Source organism: Carcharodon carcharias, chromosome 11 (genome assembly GCF_017639515.1).
Source record: "Carcharodon carcharias isolate sCarCar2 chromosome 11, sCarCar2.pri, whole genome shotgun sequence".
In the NCBI taxonomy this organism is placed as follows: Eukaryota; Metazoa; Chordata; class Chondrichthyes; order Lamniformes; family Lamnidae; genus Carcharodon; species Carcharodon carcharias.
The window spans coordinates 76952977-76976182 of record NC_054477.1 but is presented as its reverse complement, the minus strand read 5'-3'; the positions used below and the strand labels follow the sequence as shown (position 1 = coordinate 76976182).

Genomic DNA, 23206 nt, shown 5'->3' with positions numbered 1-23206 from the left:
GTTCTACTCTTACCTGCCTCAACAATGTGACTAACCTTTCCTCTAATGGCTTCTTGACACATTCCCAATAGGATACATCTGTCTTGCACTAAGGGTCTCTCCCCGGTCACTTATATTCTTCATATATCTGAGGAATAATATATTGGGCCTGAGTTTCCATGGAGTGGCAATCAGGGTGGGGTTGTCACTCTGTTCCCAGTTTCTTACCTGGAAATTCAGCCATTGTTTTCTCGCCCGACCTTCCAACTCAGGCTGGGTGAGAACTGTCCAGTGCAGTGTGTTCCTGAGGCCTTATGTCGATGGTTAGAGAGTTGGAGGTAAGGAAGCCACGCCCGCTTTTTCACAGTACTAGCTGCCGTAAAGCAGGTAAGCTTAAAGGTCCAGCCACTTTCAGAAGTCAGGAGAAGGTAAGTTTGTAATGTAAGTGGGTAGGATTGGTACAGAGATAAAAACAAAAAAACTGCAGATGCTGGAAATCCAAAACAAAAACAAAAACAGAATTACCTGGGAAAACTCAGCAGGTCTGGCAGCATCGGTGGAGAAGAAAAGAGTTGACGTTTCGAGTCCTCATGACCCTTCGACAGAACTTGAGTTCGAGTCCAAGAAAGAGTTGAAATATAAGCTGGTTTAAGGTGTGTGTGTGGGGGTGCGGAGATAGAGAGAGAGAGAGAGAGGTGGAGTGGGGGTGTGGTTGTAGGGACAAACAAGCAGTGATAGAAGCAGATCATCAAAAGATGTCAACAACAATAGTACAAAAGAACACATAGGTGTTAAAGTTAAAGTTGGTGATATCATCTAAACGAATGTGCTAATTAAGAATGGATGGTAGGGCACTCAAGGTATAGCTCTAGTGGGGGTGGGGAGAGCATAAAAGATGTAAAAAAAAAATTATTTTTCTTTCCCCCTGTAATGGAAATAGGTGGGAAAAGGAAAATCTATATAATTTATTGGAAAAAAAAAGAAAAGGAAGGGGGAAACAGAAAGGGGGTGGGGATGGGGGAGGGAGCTCACGACCTAAAGTTGTTGAATTCAATATTCAGTCCGGATGGCTGTAAAGTGCCTAGTCGGAAGATGAGGTGTTGTTCCTCCAGTTTGCGTTGGGCTTCACTGGAACAATGCAGCAAGCCAAGGACAGACATGTGGGCAAGAGAGCAGGGTGGAGTGTTAAAATGGCAAGCGACAGGGAGGTTTGGGTCATTCTTGCGGACAGACCGCAGGTGTTCTGCAAAGCGGTCGCCCAGTTTACGTTTGGTCTCTCCAATGTAGGGGAGACCACATTGGGAGCAACGAAAGCAGTAGACTAAGTTGGGGGAAATGCAAGTGAAATGCTGCTTCACTTGAAAGGAGTGTTTGCGTCCTTGGGCGGTGAGGAGAGAGGAAGTGAAGGGGCAGGTGTTGCATCTTTTGCGTGGGCATGGGGTGGTGCCATAGGAGGGGGTTGAGGAGTAGGGGGTGATGGAGGAGTGGACCAGGGTGTCCCGGGGGGAGCGATCCCTACGGAATGCCGATAGGGGGGGTGAAGGGAAGATGTGTTTGGTGGTGGCATCATGCTGGAGTTGGCGGAAATGGCGGAGGATGATCCTTTGAATGCGGAGGCTGGTGGGGTGATAAGTGAGGACAAGGGGGACCCTATCATGTTTCTGGGAGGGAGGAGAAGGCGTGAGGGCGGATGCGCGGGAGATGGGCCGGACACGGTTGAGGGCCCTGTCAACGACCGTGGGTGGAAAACCTCGGTTAAGGAAGAAGGAGGACATGTCAGAAGAACTGTTTTTGAAGGTAGCATCATCGGAACAGATGCGACGGAGACGAAGGGACTGAGAGAATGGGATGGAGTCCTTACAGGAAGCGGGGTGTGAGGAGCTGTAGTCAAGATAGCTGTGGGAGTCGGTGGGTTTGTAATGGATATTGGTGGACAGTCTATCACCAGAGATTGAGACAGAGAGGTCAAGGAAGGGAAGGGAAGTGTCAGAGATGGACCACGTGAAAATGATGGAGGGGTGGAGATTGGAAGCAAAATTAATAAATTTTTCCAAGTCCCGACGAGAGCATGAAGCGGCACCGAAGTAATCATCGATGTACCGGAGAAAGAGTTGTGGAAGGGGGCCGGAGTAGGACTGGAACAAGGAATGTTCCACATATCCCATAAAGAGACAGGCATAGCTGGGGCCCATGTGGGTACCCATTGCCACACCTTTTATTTGGAGGAAGTGAGAGGAGTTGAAGGAGAAATTGTTCAGCGTGAGAACAAGTTCAGCCAGACAGAGGAGAGTAGTGGTGGATGGGGATTGTTTGGGCCTCTGTTCGAGGAAGAAGCTAAGGGCCCTCAGACCATCCTGGTGGGGGATGGAGGTGTAGAGGGATTGGACGTCCATGGTGAAGAGGAAGCGGTTGGGGCCAGGGAACTGGAAATTGTTGATGTGACGTAAGGTGTCAGGGGAATCACGGATGTAGGTGGGAAGGGACTGGACAAGGGGAGAGAGAAGGGAGTCAAGATAACGAGAAATGAGTTCTGTGGGGCAGGAGCAAGCTGAGACGATCGGTCTACCAGGGCAGTTCTGATTGTGGATTTTGGGTAGGAGATAGAAGCGGGCCGTCCGAGGTTGGGCGACTATCAGGTTGGAAGCTGTGGGAGGGAGATCCCCAGAGGAGATGAGGTCAGTGACAGTCCTGGAAACAATGGCTTGATGTTCAGTGGTGGGGTCATGGTCCAGGGAGAGGTAGGAGGAAGTGTCTGCGAGTTGACGCTCAGCCTCCGCGAGGTAGAGGTCAGTGCGCCAGACAACAACAGCACCACCCTTGTCAGCGGGTTTGATGACAATGTCAGGGTTGGACCTGGTGCTGTTGTTGTCTGGCGCACTGACCTCTACCTCGCGGAGGCTGAGCGTCAACTCGCAGACACTTCCTTCTACCTCTCCCTGGACCATGACCCCACCACTGAACATCAAGCTATTGTTTCCAGGACTGTCACTGACCTCATCTCCTCTGGGGATCTCCCTCCCACAGCTTCCAACCTGATAGTCGCCCAACCTCGGACGGCCCGCTTCTATCTCCTACCCAAAATCCACAAACAGAACTGCCCCGGTAGACCGATCGTCTCAGCTTGCTCCTGCCCCACAGAACTCATTTCTCGTTATCTTGACACCCTTCTCTCTCCCCTTGTCCAGTCCCTTCCCACCTACATCCGTGATTCCTCTGACACCTTACGTCACATCAACAATTTCCAGTTCCCTGGCCCCAACCGCTTCCTCTTCACCATGGACGTCCAATCCCTCTACACCTCCATCCCCCACCAGGATGGTCTGAGGGCCCTTAGTTCTTCCTCGAACAGAGGCCCGAACAATCCCCATCCACCACTACTCTCCTCCGTCTGGCTGAACTTGTTCTCACGCTGAACAATTTCTCCTTCAACTCTTCTCACTTCCTCCAAATAAAAGGTGTGGCTATGGGTACCCGCATGGGCTCCAGCTATGCCTGTCTCTTTATGGGGTATGTGGAACATTCCTTGTTCCAGTCCTACTCCGGCCCCCTTCCACAACTCTTTCTCCGGTACATCGATGATTACTTCGGTGCCGCTTCATGCTCTCGTCGGGACTTGGAAAAATTTATTAATTTTGCTTCCAATCTCCACCCCTCCATCATTTTCACGTGGTCCATCTCTGACACTTCCCTTCCCTTCCTTGACCTCTCTGTCTCAATCTCTGGTGATAGACTGTCCACCAATATCCATTACAAACCCACCGACTCCCACAGCTATCTCGACTACAGCTCCTCACACCCCGCTTCCTGTAAGGACTCCATCCCATTCTCTCAGTTCCTTCGCCTCCGTCGCATCTGTTCCGATGATGCTACCTTCAAAAACAGTTCCTCTGACATGTCCTCCTTCTTCCTTAACCGAGGTTTTCCACCCACGGTCGTTGACAGGGCCCTCAACCGTGTCCGGCCCATCTCCCGCGCATCCGCCCTCACGCCTTCTCCTCCCTCCCTGAAACATGATAGGGTCCCCCTTGTTCTCACTTATCACCCCACCAGCCTCCGCATTCAAAGGATCATCCTCCGACATTTCCGCCAACTCCAGCATGATGCCACCACCAAACACATCTTCCCTTCACCCCCCCTTATCGGCATTCCGTAGGGATCGCTCCCTCCGGGACACCCTGGTCCACTCCTCCATCACCCCCTACGCCTCAACCCCCTCCTACGGCACCACCCCATGCCCACGCAAAAGATGCAACACCTGCCCCTTCACTTCCTCTCTCCTCACCGTCCAAGGACCCAAACATTCCTTTCAAGTGAAGCAGCATTTCACTTGCATTTCCCCCAACTTAGTCTACTGCATTCGTTGCTCCCAATGTGGTCTCCTCTACATTGGAGAGACCAAACGTAAACCGGGCGACCGCTTTGCAGAACACCTGCGGTCTGTCCGCAAGAATGACCCAAACCTCCCTGTCGCTTGCCATTTTAACACTCCACCCTGCTCTCTTGCCCACATGTCTGTCCTTGGCTTGCTGCATTGTTCCAGTGAAGCCCAACGCAAACTGGAGGAACAACACCTCATCTTCCAACTAGGCACTTTACAGCCATCCGGACTGAATATTGAATTCAACAACTTTAGGTCGTGAGCTCCCTCCCCCATCCCCACCCCCTTTCTGTTTCCCCCTTCCTTTTTTTTTTCCAATAAATTATATAGATTTTCCTTTTCCCACCTATTTCGATTATAGGGGAAAAAAAAATAATTTTTTTTTACATCTTTTATGCTCTCCCCACCCCCACTAGAGCTATACCTTGAGTGCCCTACCATCCATTCTTAATTAGCACATTCGTTTAGATAATATCACCAACTTTAACACCTATGTGTTCTTTTGTACTATTGTTGTTGACATCTTTGATGATCTGCTTCTACCACTGCTTGTTTGTCCCTACAACCACATCCCCACTCCACCTCTCTCTCTCTCTCCGCCCCCCACACACACACCTTAAACCAGCTTATATTTCAACTCTTTCTTGGACTCAAACTCAAGTTCTGTCGAAGGGTCATGAGGACTCGAAACGTCAACTCTTTTCTTCTCCGCCGATGCTGCCAGACCTGCTGAGTTTTCCCAGGTAATTCTGTTTTTGTTTAGGATTGGTATAGGGTGGGTGTCGCGATCAGGGGGGGACATCAGTACCATAGTTACCCAGGAGTTAGAAGTGGTTTTACTTCTTCTAACCTTTCCTGGGTAACTATTCTGGTAAGACAGCTAGAACCAACTGTCCCAAATAGTTGTGGGGTTGCAGGAGATAATTGACCATAACTTCCGAGCTCTGGGGCATCATAACTGTGGTGGGGAGGGTGGGCTACCCCAAAGATGAGCTGGGGAACCCCCCCCTGACCAGTCCCCAAGTAAGGCTTGCACAGCAATTGTCTGGGAAGTTCAAACTTCCATTTGAAACTTAAATTGTGCTTTTTAAAATTCATTTACAAGATGTGGGCTTCGCTGGCTAGGCCAGCATTTATTGCCCAGGCCAGCATTTATTGCCCATCACTAATTACCCTTGAGAAGGTGGTGGTGAGCTGCCTCCTTGAACTGCTGCAGTTCATGTGGTGCAAATCCACCCATAGTGCTGTCAGGGAGAGGGTTCCAGGATTTTGGCTCAACGACAGTGAAGGAACAGTGATATATTTCTAAGTCAGGATGGTGCGTGACTTGGAGGGGAACTTCCAAGTCCTGGTGTTCCCATCTATCTGCTGCCCTTGTCCTTCTAAATGGTAGTGGTCGTGGGTTTGGAAGGTGCTGTCTAAGAAGCATTGGTGAGTTTCTGCAATGCATCTTTAGATGGTACACACTGCTGCTATTGCTCGTCAGTGGTGGAGGGAGTGAATGTTTGTGGAAGGGATGCCAACTAAGTGGGCTACTTTGTCCTGGATGGTGTGAAGCTTCTTGAGTGTTGTAGGAGCTGCATTCATCCAGGCAAGTGGGGAGTATTGCATCATGCTCCTGACTTACGTCTTGTAGATGGTGGACAGGCTTTGGGGAGTCAGGTGAGTGACTTGCTGCCGGGTTCCTGGCCTCTGACCTGCTCTTGCAGCCACATTATTTATGTGTGTAGTCCAGTTCAGTTTCTGGTCAATGGTAACCCCCAGGATGTTGACAGTGGGGGATTCAGCTATGGTAATACCATTGAATGTCAAGGGACGATGATTAGATTCTCTTTTGTTGGAGATGGTCATTGCCTGGCACTTGTGTGGTGCGAATGTTACTTGCCACTTGTCAGCCCAAACCTGTATATTGTCCAGGTCTTGCTGCATTTGGGCATGGACTGCTTCAGTATCTGAGGAGTCACAAATGGTGTTGAGCATTGTTTAATCATCAGCGACCATCGCCACTTCTGACGTTATGATGGAAGGAAGGTCATTGATGAAGCAGCTGAAGATAGTAGTTGGGCCTAGGACACTACCCTGAGGAACTCCTGTAGCGACGTCCTGGAACTGAGATGATTGACCTTCAACAACCATAACTGTCTTCCTTTGCGCTAGGCATGACTCCAACCAGTGGAGGGTTTTTCCCCTGATTCCCACTGACTCCAGTTTTGCTTGGGCTCCTTGTTGCTACACTCGGTCAAATGCTGCCTTGATGCCAACAGCAATCACTATTCACCTCACCTTTCAGATGGTTCTGATTGCAGGGCAATTGCCCAGCGAAATTTTGAACTTTCAGGCAATTGCTGTGCAATCCTTATCAGAGGACTTGCCGGGGGGGCTCCCGAGCTCATATTTGGAGTCTCCCCCCCCCCCCCCCCCCCCACCTCCCCCCACCACCCCGCAGTTATGATGCCCCAGAGCTCGGAGGTTATGGGCCATTATCTCCTGCAGCCCCATAACTATCTGGGACACCTGCGCTCCACCAATTCTGGCCTCTTTAGCATCCCTAATTTAAATTGTTCCAACATCATAGATGTGCCCTCACTGCCTGAGCCCCAAGCTCTGGAATTTCCCCCCTAAATCTCTCTTCATCTAACTCACTTTCCCCCTAACTCCCTAAAACTGATCACTTAGACCTAGCTTTTGTCACCTGCCCCAATATCTCAAGTGGTTCAGTTTGTTTTATATTGCTTATTTTGTTTTATAATGCCCTGTGTAAATGTGTTAGTTCATTTTTTGTTTAATATACTATATAAATACAATTTGTTGTTGTTGAATTCTTCACTGATATCCATAGCATGGGATTAGCTGTATGTAATTGATGCGTAACATTACTGTCCCACTATGAGCCTATATTCTGATCCCTGTTCTGCTCCTTCATTACCTGCCTGACATTCAATAATGGATGAACCAGAACTTTTCTACTTCATTATAATCAAGACTGATGTCATCCTGCTCCACTCCACAAGTCTGATGTCAATGTTATCCCTCTTCCAACACAAGCTGAATCTGATGATACACAATATCAATATCCTGCCCAATCCAAAAGTAAGATTCAAACCCAACCCAGATCCAATCCATCACTCTAACCAACCTCTATACCTGCCTTGCTGACAGCTGACAAAAACCTTTTTCCATGCCACTGTCACCTTCAGACTTGATATCAGCAAAACAATGGACAGAGTCATTGAGAGAGCTGTCAAGCGGTATTTACTCAACAAAACCCTGCTCACTGATGCTCAGTTTGGGTTCTGCCAGGGCCACTTGCCTCCAGACTTCATTACAACCTTGGTCCATACATGGTCAAAAGAGCTGAATTCAAGAGATGAGGTGAGAGTAACTACCCTGATACCAAGGCAGCATTTATCCTTGTGTGGTATAGGGTTCTATCAAAATTGAAGTTAATCAGAATTAGGAAAAACTTTCCACTGATTGGAGTCATATCTTGCACAAACACAATGTTTGTTGGAAAGCAATCATCTTAGTTCCAGGACGATGCTGTAGGAGTTCTTTAGTCCAATATCCTAGGCCTAAGCATCTTTAGTTGCTTCATCAATGACCTTCCCTCCATCATAAGATCAGAAGTGGGATGTTTGTTGATGATTGCACAGTTCAGTACCATTTGCAACTCCTCAGATACAGAAGCCAACAATGCCCGCACAAGGCCTGGACAAGATTCAGGCTAAGGCAGATAAATGGCACGTGACATATATGCCACAAGTGCCAGACAATGCTCATCTCCAGAAAGAGGGAATCTAACCATCTCCCCATGACATTATAGTGGCTACAAAAGCAAGTCAGAGGCTGGGTATTCTTCGGCAAATAACTTACCCTCCTGACTAACAAAGCCTGTCCACCATCTATAAATCACAAGTGAGAAGTGTGATGGAATACACTTTACTTGTCTGGATGATTGCAGTTCCAGTTCCTCAGTTCTGAAGAAGAGTCATATTGGACTCAAAACATTAACTCTCTTTCTCTTTCCACAGATGCTGCCAAAGTTGAGTTTTTCCAGCACTTTGTTTTTATTTCAGATCTCCAGTATCTGCAGGATTTTGCTTTTTATTAATATGAAGATTAAGTAGGACGTACTGGTAAGTGATGAATCACATGATGACTTCATTGGTTTTCAACGGAAATAGGAGGACCTTGAATATCTGCTAATGGACAATTGAATAAATGATTGACATCAGACTCCCAGAAATAAGGTATACACACAGATTCTCGAGAGGGAAAAATCACTTTAGACAGAAAAGAACTTTGAGATGGACCAATGCTGGCTCTGGCCAAACATGGTTATCTCAAAAAGACTGGACAGAGGAGAGCTTTTCAAATTGATCCATACTGACTTGCTAAAATCAACTAAGGGAGTTCTCTGTTCATTAACTGGTTGTTACAACTGTGCCAAGATATCTGGACAACAACTACACCAAACTGTTCTTTTTATGCATCTTTAACATAATAAAATGTCCAAAGGAGCATTATAAAGCAAAATTGACACCAAGACACATGAAGCTTTTTGGGCGGATGGGAAAAGCTTGGTCAAAAAGGTAGATTTTAACGAGTGTCTGAAAGGAGAGAAAGAACAGTAGGAAGGTGGAGAGGTTTAGGGAAAAATTCCAGAGTTCAGGGCCCAAGCAGTTGTTGGCAAGTCCACCAATGGCGCAGCAATTAAAATCAGGAATGCACAAGAATGTATGGTCGCAATTAGATGAGCGCAGCTATCTTGGAGGATTGTGGGGCTGAAAGAGATTACAGAGATACAGAGGGGTGAGGCCATGGATCGTAATAAGGCCAAGGATCACCCTTCTCTGTTCCGCCTGTCAGTCACCCGTCCCTCTTCCAATCCCACTGCATTTAAATCTCTCACTACCGCATCTTTCCATTTGGTTTTAGGCCTTCCTCTTTCGCCTTCTTCCTGGCAGTCTCATTTCCATCACTCGCCTCCCCACTTTTGCCTCTCTCTCCAGAACAGATCACCGTACCATTTCAATCTCTTCTCGGTTAATTTCATTGATGCTCGCAGTCTTCACTGACCCCTGATGTGCTGGTATCCATCCCATGAATGAGTAGCAAAAAGTACTGCAGTACTAAAGGATGTAATTGAGCAGCGACCTTTAAAAGAAGGATCAGCAGCTAACCATCAGAATCATGCTACAGATCCCAGACTATCTTTGAGCTATTCCATGCTTTATTCTCTAATGTAATTTAATTATTCAGGAAAAGCCCAATATTAAGATTCTAATCTGATGAGCTTCTGATTTCAGCTATGTAATTACACAAACAGAGCATGTACAGGTCTTATGTTTCCTAATGGAAAAGAAAATGGGAAATTCTCAAAGTACCAGTGTCCCTACACTAACAGAAAGAAAAAAAGTGCTCGAATGGGTTACATTTTCTCATTTCAGCTAGTAGATATCATCCTTTCATCTACTATGCTTAGTTTAGACAATGCAGTTTTGCAACCAGATTGTTTACAAATCATTTAATTGGAATGGAATGAAACTCAAGGTTGATGTGCAAATATACAATACTATTCATGTGATTACTTGAATGTGACTAATATTACCAATACCTTACCTGATTGAACCGGATACCATAGTTGATCTCCGCAGATACAGATTTTCGCTCCTTCTCTGTTCTAACTGGCCTATCGTCTAGACCACGGCAGAATCTGTAAAGCATTTGGCCCGTTTTGGGCCCAAATTCCTTTTGAAGCGTTGGCATCAAAATCTGTTGAAGTTCTCCACAGGTTTTAACACCAATGGATGCCATTCTGTATTCTAATGTCCTTCCAACTCCTAAATACAAGACAAGCAGCAATGTAAATTTAACACGAGCAGGGAGAGTGAAATGATGACGATAAGAGTGCTTAATATGATACTTCAGAACTTGCCAGGCATTTTGCTCCTTCTTCAAACAAAGAAATTATTTATGGTACATGCTAGATTGACCTTTTTTCTCACCTCCTGATCATTTTTGCCAAAAATGTAAATATTCACACTCAATTTTTAATTAATATAAAAATAAGTCAGGAATTAACACAGCCTCAGGGTAACTTCAATAATTTGAACAGCATTACGTAAAAGCAATCAAAAAAAGTAAATCATATACTTGACTTACTCTTCACACTTTAAAAAAATCTTAGTATCTGATTATTCATCGTGAAGGTGTATCCAAGTTGAGAATCTTCCATCTAACATGTAAAAGATCTAGGCTATTAATAAGAAGGCCTTAGACATGTGACCACATATTCCGTTGTCACTAAAAAAAACACTGGATGTAAGGCATATAGTTAGAATTTATAACTAGGGAATAACCAATATTTTATCATGCCAAATTTCTCAGAATAAGTTATCAGTCAATGCCATCCTGTATAAACTGTTAAGTTGAATGTTTGACTACTTATTTGTATATTGACTGTCCTAAAATTCAATTGTTTAAAGTTCAATCATTTCTTTTTAAATAAGCTGCCTGTTACTTTCTCACCAGAAAATTCTAATGAGCAGAAAAATTGAATTGGGTCTAGTAAACTGGCATAAGCTGATGGGCAAGGCAGAATATTAAATGATATAGGGAGTTAGTAGGAGAGTGGGATTACACTGGGTACCTCATGTGGAGAAAATCAGCACTGCAAGGGCTGAGTGACCAGTTTCTGTGCTATCATGTTGTGATTCTATGAGTACATACAGTTTTTGCCTATAAATCACATTGTGTGTTGAATTAAGGCCATATTCTTCTTCCTCTAATTAAAGGGCAACATTACTGTAAATGAAAATGCAATGTGTAAATTAGGTTAGTTTTTTAATTTTTAAATTCACAATTCTAGATCTCTCTTGATCGTTTTGAATGCATCAACAATGGAATAATATAGTACTCAGCGCTAATATGGTACTCTTATTTAACTCAATGCAGATTGCGGGGCTTTGCCATTCTCTGGGTACCCACTCCATCCTTATCCTTGGCAACTGCCTGAAGGTGAGCCAAGCCATACGCAACCATGATGTTGGATTTGACTCTGTGGTGAGCTTCCAACCATTCCATCACCAAGACCCTCTACAAATATCTTTGCAACTTCATTCCCTGCCTCAGCTTATCAACTGCTGAAACCTCCCTTCATTCATGACTTTATTACCTCTGAATTTACCATTCCAATGCACTCCTGGCTGCCCACCCATTTTCTAGCCTCCACAAACTGGATGCCATCTGAAACTCTGTTGCTCATATCCTATCTCACATCAAGTCCCATTCCCTCATTACTCCTTTGTTCACTGACTTACACTGCTTCATGACAGTGCAGTAGCTCAATTTTAAAGTTCTCGTTGATTACAAATCTTTCCAAGGTCTTGCCCTCCTTATCTCTGTAACTACCTTCAGCTCTATAACCTTCTAACTATCTCTGCATTCCTCCAATTCTGGCTTCTTGTGGATTCCCAGCTGCAAGGACCTAAGGTCTGGAATTCTTTCCCTAAACTTAACTGTCTCTATACCTCCCTCAAAAAAATCCTTAAAATCTACCTTTTTGCAAGGTCGCAGCTTCTGTAGACATCAGAGGGAGGGAGGGCGCGAGGGGGTGGGGTGCGTGGGCGGGGAAAGGGTGGGTGACTTTTTATTGCATTTTAACATGATTTTGGTAGATCTGAATTAAAAAAATTTTTTTTTTTTTACATTTTGTAACTACTCCAGGACTTTTAATGTATTTTAACTTAGTTTTACAAATTAAAATTGATTCATTATTGATCTGTGCTAGACTCTTGGTGTTCTTATTTAAATTTTTTTTATCTGTACAGTCTGTACAGGCTCCAAGTACAAAACACGATTCGCCCCTTGTGTCTTTTTGTTCTCACCAGTTTGAACCTATGCCGCTGCCTGGAAAACTTGGGACATTCAATAAAAATTATCATAGGATTCTGCCATTCTTCAAACATATGTCACTCCAGTCCAAGGCATGAATCACAATGCTAGCAGTGACCTTACCGTTCATATCCTGTCTTATTAATTGTTAACAAAGTAAAACTAGAACAAGCCCTAAAGCACAGCAAGGCCACATTTTTGGGCTACCCTCATGGTAAATTGCTCCTCTTTATCCCAGCTGGCTTGTTAACTGAAGACATTGTTAATCCTGCACCAATTGAAATTACACATCCAGGCATTAAACGGTGCTCACAAAGTTAAGCGACCTTGTGGACTCTGTAATTATGCCTGTAAAACAAACTACATCAAGTGCTCCAGTTGCTCAAGGTGGCGCAATATAACAATTGTTTGGGAGTATTGGATGAAATACTGTCATATATTACATACAAAGATGCTGCATGTCATGCGTGTGATAATTTGAATACATGGACCATATACTAGGAATAGATTTGATTGCCTATCACTATCCTACAAGTCAAATATACCACCAGCCAAGGTATATACAAGGGAAGTTACACCAATGGATTCAACACTAACAGAAGATAGGTGGGTGAATGTAAGTCGATCCAAAGTGAAGCAATGGAGGCAGCAGAAAAGACAAGTTGCTCCATGAAGACTCAAATGGAAAGGATCAGAACTTAGATGATCACATGTAGCCAGATCTGCCCAAGGCCAGCAATCAAACAATACCAAATCACAGGAAAACCAAAGCTATTCTTCAAAATTCTTCCAGGTTAAACTCTATCAAGATTGTAAATATAAATTGTAATGAGGGAAAGTAGCTTAATTGGAGTTATGGTGTTATTATAAGCAAACTTGATGAAAATATTCACACTGCAGAAATATTTCCACAAGGTTTCACTTTATATCATAAAGATAGGTCTACTAAAGGCAGAAAAGTCTTTATTGCGGTCAAGAACTCAATTCTTAGTTTCATGAGGCACGATTTGTCCGCAATAGATGCGGAATTAGTATGGTTCCAAATGACCCACCAAGGGGGAGGTTTTTTTGTTGGAGCTTACTATCAGAAACCCAACACCCCCAAGGATTCACTAAATGACCTAGATGCTAGCCTAACAACACTTTGTAATACAGCACCATCACCCTCCATCACATTGTGGGGATTTTAATGTCCCTGATCTTTCTTGGGATTATGACAGCCCCCACTGTGCAAGAAACCCACTTCAGGAAAAGTGAATAAATATAGTAAATGACCACTTGTTAACGCAGATGGTCAATTTTACCACTTGGATGCACACTAATGGAAATGAGAATATACTGGATCTTCTTCTCGTTACACATCCTGCATGGATGAGATGTGTCAGGCTCCATTCCAGGATAAGTGACTACTCAGTAGTAATGGGCGAGTATTGTGTCAAGGCACCACTGCACCACCAAGCATCACAGTGGCAGGGTATTAATACCGATGCCTTTAAGAGCCAAGCTGCACAGATGACAAAACAGTTTCACAACAACTCTCCTGAGACCAACTCAAATCCACTCTGGAAAGAGGAGTACTCCATAGTTTACAAGCTGTCTCAAAAGAAAGTCTGTAAGAAGGAGGAACTATACACCCATGCTAAACATTCTTGGTGTAATGATGATTCTTCAAAGAAAGAGGAAGCCTGGATTAAGTTTGAACAGTACCAAACTGTGGTCAACAGAGAGATGTGACACGCCTGGCATAAATACTAAACTGGCCATAACAGAAAACCCCAGGAAATTTTGGCGTTATATTATATATAAGGGATAATATTGGAACAACAATTCTGCATGTAGGAAATGAGTTATTATTGGATGACAAGGAAAAGGCTGAAGTTCTAAGCTCACAGTTTCAGAACGTCTTCAAGGAAGGAATCAGAGCACCTGAGCACGAATCTGTGGTATGAGGGCAGCCTCACAAAAAAAAACCTGATGTCATTACAACAAAAAATGTTGAGAAACTCCTCCATAACATCAATCCATCTAAAGCTTGTAGTCCTGATGACATCCTAAACCATGGGCTTAAAACAGCAGCAATGAATTTGCACCAATGTTACAGTACATTTTTTTAACAATCCCTAAAAACAAGAGAACTATCCATCGACCTGCTATGAGCAAATGTCTCTCTAATTTACAAGAAAGGACACCTGCACCAGTCCAGCAAACCACTAACCTATGTTGCTTACTCGTGTTTGTTGTAAATTACTAGAACACGTTATTGATACTCACCTAATAAGACATCTTGAAGGGCAAAACATTCTTATTGACAAGCAGCATGCCTTTCATAAAGCAAGATCAACAAAACCACAACTCATCCTTACCATCCACAATCTGAACTACAATCACATCACCATAGAAAATCTATTTTAGATTTTCCAAGGCTTTTAACCGTTTACCACACAAAATGCCCCTGGACAAACTAGATCATTATGGAGTCCTGGGAAATACTAAGCAATAGATAAGAACATTTCTTATTAAATGGCAACAAAGGGCCACTGTGAATGGGGAATCCTCGAACTGGAAACCAGTATTAAGCGGCGTGGCCCCAAGGTACCGTTCAGGGTCCACACTTGTTTCTTGGCTTATAAATAACATCCAGGATGGATTATCAAGTCAGATCAGGCTCTTTGCAGATGACTGTCTAGTCTATAGGGGAAAACGCTCCACTGGCTGGAGTCATAACTAGCACAAGGGTAGATGGTTGTGGCTGCTGGAGGTCAAGCATCTCAGCTCCAGGACATCACTGCAGGAATTCCTCAGGGTAGCAGGGCAGTGCCCTTATTTCAAGCCAACTATTTCAGCTGCTTCATCAATGACCTTCCTTCCATCATAAGGTCAGAAGAAGTGGGGATGTTCACTGATGATTGCACAATGTTCAGCACCATTCAAGATGACTCAAATACTGAAGCAGTCAATGTTCAAATGCAGCAAGACCCGGACAAGATCCAGTCTTGGGCTGTTAAGTGGCAACTAAGATTTGCTCACACAAGTGCCGGGAAATGATCATCTCCAACAAGAGAGACTCTAACCATCACCCCTTGACATTCAATGGCATTACAATTACTGAATCCCCCTCTATCAACATCCTGGGGGTTACCAATGACCAGAAACTGAACTGGACTAGCCATATAAATACTGTGGCTATGAGAGCAAGCCAGAGGCCAGGAATCCTGCGGCGAATAACTTATTTCCTTACTCCCCAAAGCCAATCCACCATCTTCAAGGCACAAGTCAGGGGTGTGATGGAATACTCTCCACTTGCCTGGATGAATGCAGTTCCATCAACACTCAAGGAGCTTCACACCATCCAGGGTAAAGCAGCCTGCTTGATTGGCAACTCCTTCTACAAACATTCACTCCCTCCACCACCAACGAACAGTGGCAGCAGTGTGTACCATCTACAAGATGCACTGCAGAAACTCACCAATGCTCCTTAGACAGCACCTTCCAAATCCACGACCACTACCATCTAGAATGACGAGGGCAGCAGAAGCATGGGAACACCAGCATCTGGAAGTTCCCCTCCAAGCCACTTACCATCCTGACTTGGCAATATATCGCTGTTCCTTCACTGTTACTGGGTCAAAATCCTGGAACTCCCTCCCTAACAGCACTGTGGGTGTACCTACACCACGGGGCCTGCTGCGGTTCAAGAAGGCAGCTCACCACCACCTTCTCATGGGCAACTGGGATGGGCAATAAATGCTGGCTTAGCCAGCGGCGCCCACATCCCGTAAAAAATGAATTAAAAAAAAATACTGAAGCAGCACATGAGCTTGGCCTTCAGGAAGATCTAAATAGTCTTGTCAAATGGGCCAACGTATGGGAAATGAATGAAGAAAAATGTAACAGAATCAGCAATACTTGATGCCCATCGGTATCCAACTACACAGTGCATGACTCCCCCCTTGAAGTTACTAAAGAATTCTGTTACTTAGGAATCCACATCCAAAATAATTTAAAGTGGAATGTACAAAATCAACATGCAACCTCCAGGGCATTCAAATTGCTTTGGTTCGTGAAATGGAGCTTCCATCACTCTTAAACTACAGTAAAGGAAATGCTGTACCAGACATTGGTTAGACCACACTTAAGTGTACGGCGTAGCCGCTTGAGACCCATATATCTGCTAAAAACATTACCCTCCTTGAGAAAGTTCAACGCCGAGCAGCTCGCTTCGTTACAAACAATTACTCGTGAGAGTATAGTGTCTCCCAGTTGGTCACGTCGCTAGGCTGGCACAGTCTCCAGAACCGAAGAAAAGGTTGACATGCCTCTATAAAATTTTGAATGAACAATTAAATATTTCTAAGCAGTATATTAAGCCCAAAAGTGACCGAGCTTGAAAAGTTCATAACTAACAATTCCAACTATATAAATCCCAACGTGCTTCCTTTGCTAACTCCTTTTTCCCCAAGAACAATTAAGGACTGCAACAACATTCCACAAACATTAATCTCCATAGCCTGTAAGGATTCATTCAAGGAAAATCTGTTGGAACTTTTGAAATTAATGTGACTCGTTGTGCACCTCCTGTGAAAATTCCCTGGTGGAGGACTACAGAGGGAAACTGTACCAAGTTTATGATCATTTGTCCTAATATCTTATGTGGCTCATGCCAAAGTTGTTTGATAGTGCTTCTGTGAATTGCCCTAGGATGTTTTAATACTATGAAAGCACATAAAAATGTAAGTTGTTGTTGTTGTCAGCAAACTAACTGCTGCATTTTCCAACATTAAAATATTGACTACAAAAATGCTTAATTAGCTATGAAATGCTTTGGGATATCCTTGGGTTATGGAAAGCATTATATAAATTCAAGTAATCTTTTTAAGATTCATGACATTTCCAAGCAAAGTCAATTGTCAAAATTATCTACACTAAACAATCAGGCTTACCTGGTAGATTGCTCACAAGTTGATCTCTGATAAAATCATCCACTTCCTCTGGTTTTAAATAATACTGCCCATCCGGTTTGGCCTTACGGGTGGCCATTCTGGCCAGCAGAATGTTTGATCCTATTGAAAACATCAACAATGAAACATTATAGTACTTGTCAATAAACAGAACTCCTACAAATCTTCATTTTTTGGCTAATTTTCTCACCATTCTTTCCTCTCCTTGGGGCTTCATCCCATTTTTGAAAGTACGATTTTACAGATCTCAGTTGTCTTCCAGTAACACATGCTTCATGCTCAAACTGAGACAGTGATTGTTTTCCACTCCATGACATCACAGCAATCCCAACCCTGTCTTGTTATCTACAAAATGCTTTCTAACATGGGTCAGTGGGTAGTAATAAGGATCTGGCTGATCTTCCCAGCTTTGGGCCAGGGAATTGAGATGTATTCGAACGTCGAACCCATCACATGATTGAGCTCAGAGATCTTAGCACAGATCAGAAATCAAAGCTACAATCATCATACATAAATGCATAATAGAACACTAAAAATAAAACATTCCCATGGAGGTCATAAACACATGGCGAATAATGTAAATGTTTAACTTCAAAATTTATTACAAATTTTTAATGTAACAATTACTAACATACAGCATATTGTACAAAATTTGATTTAAAGTAAAATCTATTCAGTGCTGAAATTACTTATTCTATGACCTACAAATCTCATATACTAGTGAGACCAATACATCTGATTTTAAAATAAATGATTTCTATGTTAGAATGTGCCTTGAGTTTGTACCAAGCCATTGATTGTAGATACAAGTACACAAACATAATTCTGCTTTTTTATATAAAAATTTGCATCCATTCCAAAAGAATCAGCTACTTACTCAACAGGTTTGTTAAAAATCCAACTTCCTTTTTGTTGTTTAAGAGAGAAATTAGTGTTTACAAATAGTATATCTTTGGATAAGGAACAGTTTCCAGAATACCAGTTTTAAAAGATATTTTTAAAAGCAAGTTTAATTAACTTAACCCTTTGTGCCTCAGTGTTCAGAGGTGACTTGCAACATACTAGTTTGAAAGGAGCAATCTTGGATAAAAAATAATTTATTTCATACTTTTAAGTTACTGAAATGACAAGCTAGCATTCATGGAAGAATTGATAAATGGACATAGCCATGTGTCCACTGTTAGCAACAAGTAGATTATATCTTCAAAATGTGACTAACTGAACTGTAAAATTTTTACAGCAATTATGCTGTTCAGTTTTTTTATGATTTGCAAAGCATTTAACAATCCCCATAAACTCCAAATAACAGAAAAAGTGAGATTTAAGAGGAGAGTTGCAGAGCTTAGGGCCCGGACAGTGGAGGATACAGCTGTAAATGATGGGTTGAAAGTTGGAAGAATGTGCAAAAGGCTAGAGTTGGAGAAGTACAAAGTACTTGAAGAGTTGCAGGGCTGGGGAAGGTTAGAGGTCAGGAGAGATGAGGCCATGAAGATAACTGAACATGAGGGTGGGAATTTTAAATTTGAGATGTTGGAGGAATGCAAGTCAGCAAACGCAAGAGTGATGGCTGAATAAGGCTTTATGTGAGATAGAACACATGCAGCTGACTATTTCAAAGTGCCATAAGAACATAAGAAATAGCAGCTAGATAGGCCACGCAGCCTATCAAGCCTGCTTTGCCATTCAGTACGATCATGGCTGAACTTCTATGTCATGGGTATGGCAGCATAGTGGTTACACTATGTTAGTGCAGCAGCAATCCACAGGCCTGGAATAATGAACCAAAGACATGAGTTCAAATCCCATGACAGCAGGGGAATTTAAACTCAGTTAGGAACAAAGGAGCAGGAGTGGCCATTTGGCCCCTTGAGCCTGCTCCACGATTCAATTAGGTCATGGCTGATATTCTACCTCAATGCCATTTTCCCACACTATACCCATATCCATTGATATCTTTAGTATCTAGAATAATACAGCTAATTACGTAAATCTGAATAAAAAGCTAATTCAGTAAATAGTGACCATGAAAGTACTGGATGGCCGTAAAAACACATCTGTTTCACTATAGTCCGTCAGGGAAAGAAATCTTCCATCCTTATCCCGTTTCCTCCCTTTCTGATTCCTATCCATGTGGTTGACTCTGAACTTCCCTCTGAAATGGCTGAGCAAGCTATCAGTTGTATCAAAATGCTACGAAGTATAAGAATAAAACTGAACAGATCACCTGACATCAACCTAGGCACTGAACACGGTAAATGTGCATCCAGCCCAGGTGATCTGGCAAAATTTTCCTTGCTAATTTTTGAGCATGTGTGCCACAGACTAGTCAAGTAACAGCTAAAAGACTGGTTCCGCTGGCAGGATAGACCGCCAGAGGTGGCAACACAGTGGTATACAGTCAAGACCGAGTGGCCCTGAGGGTCTTCAATATTGAGTCTAGACCTCATGGCATCAGGTCTAGGATGGACAAGGAAACTTTCGGCTGTTATCACCTACCACCTTCTCAGATGATCAATCAGTACTGCTCCATGATGAACACTGCTTGGAAGCAGCACTGGGGGTCGCTGGGCACAGAGTATACTATGGGTAAGGGACTTCAATGTCTATCACCAGGAGTGGCTCATTAGTACCACTATTGACTGAGCTGGCTATGTCCTGACAGACATGGCTGCCAGGCTGGGTCTGTGGTAGGTACTGAGAGAAACAACATAAGGAAAAAGCTTACTTGACCTTATCTTCGTCAATCTACCTGTTGCAGATGCATCGCTCCATTACATTAGGAGTGATCATCGCACAATCCTTGTGGAGTTGAAGTTCCATCTCCACACTCAGGGCACCCTCTATCATGTTCTGTGGCACTATCACTGTTCTAAATGCAACAGATTCAGAGCACATCTGGCAGCTCAAAGCTGGGAATTCATGGAGGTGCTGTGGGCCATCAGCAGCAGAAGAACTACTTCAATCACAATCTGTAATTTCCTGGCCCAGGATATCCCTCAATGTACCATTAGTATGAAGCAAGGGATCAGCCTGGTTCAATGAGCAGTTTAGAACATGTCAGAAACAGCACCAGGCATACCAAACAAGGTACCAACTTGATGAAGCTAGAACAGAGGACTACAGGATTGCTAACAGCAGAAGCAACATGTGATCACACGGCCATTGGATCAGATCAAAGTGCAGTGTATCAACTTCAGTTATGAATGGTGGACAATCAAATAGCTATTTGGAGGAGGTAGCTCCAAGAACGTCTACATCCTCAATGGCAGTGGAACCCAGAATGTCAGTGCAAAAGGCAAGGGTAGAGCATCTGTCACAAGTTTCAGCCAAAAGTGCTAAGTGAATGATCCATCTTGGCCTCCTTCTGATTGCCCCAGCATCGCAGATGCCAGTCATTAGCTAATTTGATTCACACCACATGGCACCAAGGAACTGCTGAGGGCATTAGATGCAGAAAAGGCTATGGACCCCAACTAGATCCTGATTGTAGAAAAGAAGTGATCCAGAAAGTGCAGTGCCTCTACTCAAGCATTCCAGTACAGCTACAATACTGGCATTCAGCCAACAAAGTGGAAAATTACCCAAGTATGTCCTCTTCACAAAAACCTGGACAAATCTAACCTGGCTGATAACCACCCCATCAATCTACTGTCAATCAGTAAATTGATGGAAGGTGTTATCAACAGTGCTATTGTGGGTAATTTACACACCAATAATCTGTACGTCGGTGCTGAGATTGGGTTCCGCCAAGGGAGCTAGGAATGGAATTGAATACTGTGTAATCATCAGCGAGCTTCTCTTATAAAGAAAGAAAAGTCATTGATGAAACAGTTACAAATGGTTGGACCAAGGGCACTATCCTGAGGGGCTACTGCCGTGATGTTCTGGGACTGAAATGATTGACTTCCAGCAAATATGACTGAGCTGCAGTGTGTACCATCCACATGATGCATGCTGCAACTCGCCAAAGCTTTTCGACAGCATCTGCCAACCGCATGACCTTTATCACCTTGAAGAACAAGGACATCTGGCACAGGGGAACACCATCATCTACAAGCTCCGCTCGAAGTCATACACCATCCTGACTTGGAATTATATTGCTATTCCTTCTTTTACGCTAGGTCGAAATCCTGGAATGCCCTATCTAACAGTGATGTGTGTCTACTTACACTGCACCAATGCAGAGTTTCAAGGAGGCAGCTCACCACCACCTTCTCAAGGGCATTAAGGGATGGACAATAAATGCTGGCCTTGCCAGTGATGCCCACATCTTGTGAACAAATAAAATAAAATCTTTCTTGTCATATCTTCACATCTCTTGATTTTGTGCCTAAAAATCAGGCATCTCAGTCTTGAGTATGCTCATTGATTGAGCGTCCACAGCTCTCTGGAGTACAGAACTCTAAAGTTTCACCAATGCCTGATTGACAAAATTTCTCATCTCAGTCCTAAACAGCCGTCTCCTTATATTGAGACTATGAGCCCTATTTGTAGACCCTTCTGCCAGGAGGAACAGCCTCTCAGCATCTACTTCATCAAACCCTCTGACAATTTTATACATTTCAATGACATGTTTAATTCTTCTGAACTCGAGACCCATTTTATTCCATCTCTTCTCATTGAAGATCCCCTCTTATACTTGGAATCTAGTGAAGCTTTGGTACACCCCCTCTTAGGTACATATATATATATCCTGCCTTCAAAGAATCTTTACAGTGCAGAAGGAGGCCATTCAGCTCATCAAGTCTGCAATGGCTCTCTAAAAGAAACATAGAAAAATAGGAATAGGTCATTTGGTCCTTTGAACCTGCTTTGCCATTCAATATGATCACGGCTGATCCTCTATTTCAACGCCATATGCCTGCTCTCTCCCCATACCTCTTGATGCCTTTAAAGTCTAGAAATCTATTTCCTTCTTAAATAAAAACAGTGACTTGGCCTCCCCAGCCTTCTGTGATAGAGAATTCCACAGGTTCACCACTCTGTGAGTGAAGAAGTTTCTCCTCATCTCAGTCCTAAATGGCCTACCCCGTATCTTGAGATTGTGACCCCTTGTTCTAGAACCCCAGTCACAGGAAACATCATCCCTGTATCCAGTCTGTCCATCCCTGTCAGAATTTTATACGCTTCAACGAGATCTCCTCTTATTCTTCTAAACTCCAGAGAATATAGGCCTAGTCGACCCAACTTCTCCTCATACAACAATCCTGCCATCCCAGGAAACAATCTGGTGAACCTTCGTTGTACTCCCTCTATGGCAAGTAAATCCTTTCTTAGGTAAGGAGACCAAAACTGCACACAATATTCCAGGTGTGGTCTCACCAAGGCCCTGTATAGCTGCAGTAAGACATCCTTGCTCCTGTACTTAAGTCCTCTCACATTGAAGGCCAGCATACCATTTGCCTTCTTAACTGCTTGCTGCACCTGCATGCTTGCTTGCAGTGATTGCTGTACAAGGACACCCAGGTCCCTTTGTACATCAACATTTCCCAATCTATCACTATTTAAATAATACTCTGCCATTCTGTTTTCCTACCAAAGTGGATAACTTCAAAATGATCTATGTTATACTGCTTCTGCCATGTATTTGCCCACTCATTCAACATGTCTGAATCACCTTGAAGCCTCTTAACATCCCCCTTACTGTTCGCATTCCCACCTAGTTCTGTGTCATCAGCAAACTTGGAAAATTATATTTGGCTCCCTCATCTAAATCCTTGATATATATTATGAATAGCTAGGGCTCAAGCGCTGATCCCTGTGATACTCCACTAGTCATCGCCTGCCATTCCAAAACAGACCTATTTATTCCTACTTTGTTTTCTGTCTGCTAATTCTCAATCCATGCCAATATATTACCCCCAATCCCATGTTTCCTGTTTGCTAATCCATTCTCAATCCATGCCAATATATCACCACCAATCCCATGTGCTTTAATTTTGCACACTAACCTCTTATGTGGGACTTTATCAAAAGCTTTCTGAAGATCCAAATA

General features: G+C 43.5%; 1 protein-coding gene across 3 annotated transcripts in view; it reads right to left on the bottom strand.

The window, feature by feature from the left end:
• Window positions 1-23206, bottom strand: part of rev1 (REV1 DNA directed polymerase) — a 136274-nt gene that overhangs the window by 64123 nt on the left and 48945 nt on the right. For all 3 annotated transcript variants that reach the window (XM_041199005.1, XM_041199006.1, XM_041199007.1), the window contains 2 exons: window positions 17194-17313; window positions 9980-10200 (listed from right to left, as the gene is read on the bottom strand). In XM_041199005.1, the coding sequence (XP_041054939.1) occupies window positions 9980-10200; window positions 17194-17313 (341 nt within the window). The remainder of the gene's footprint in view (window positions 1-9979; window positions 10201-17193; window positions 17314-23206) is intronic.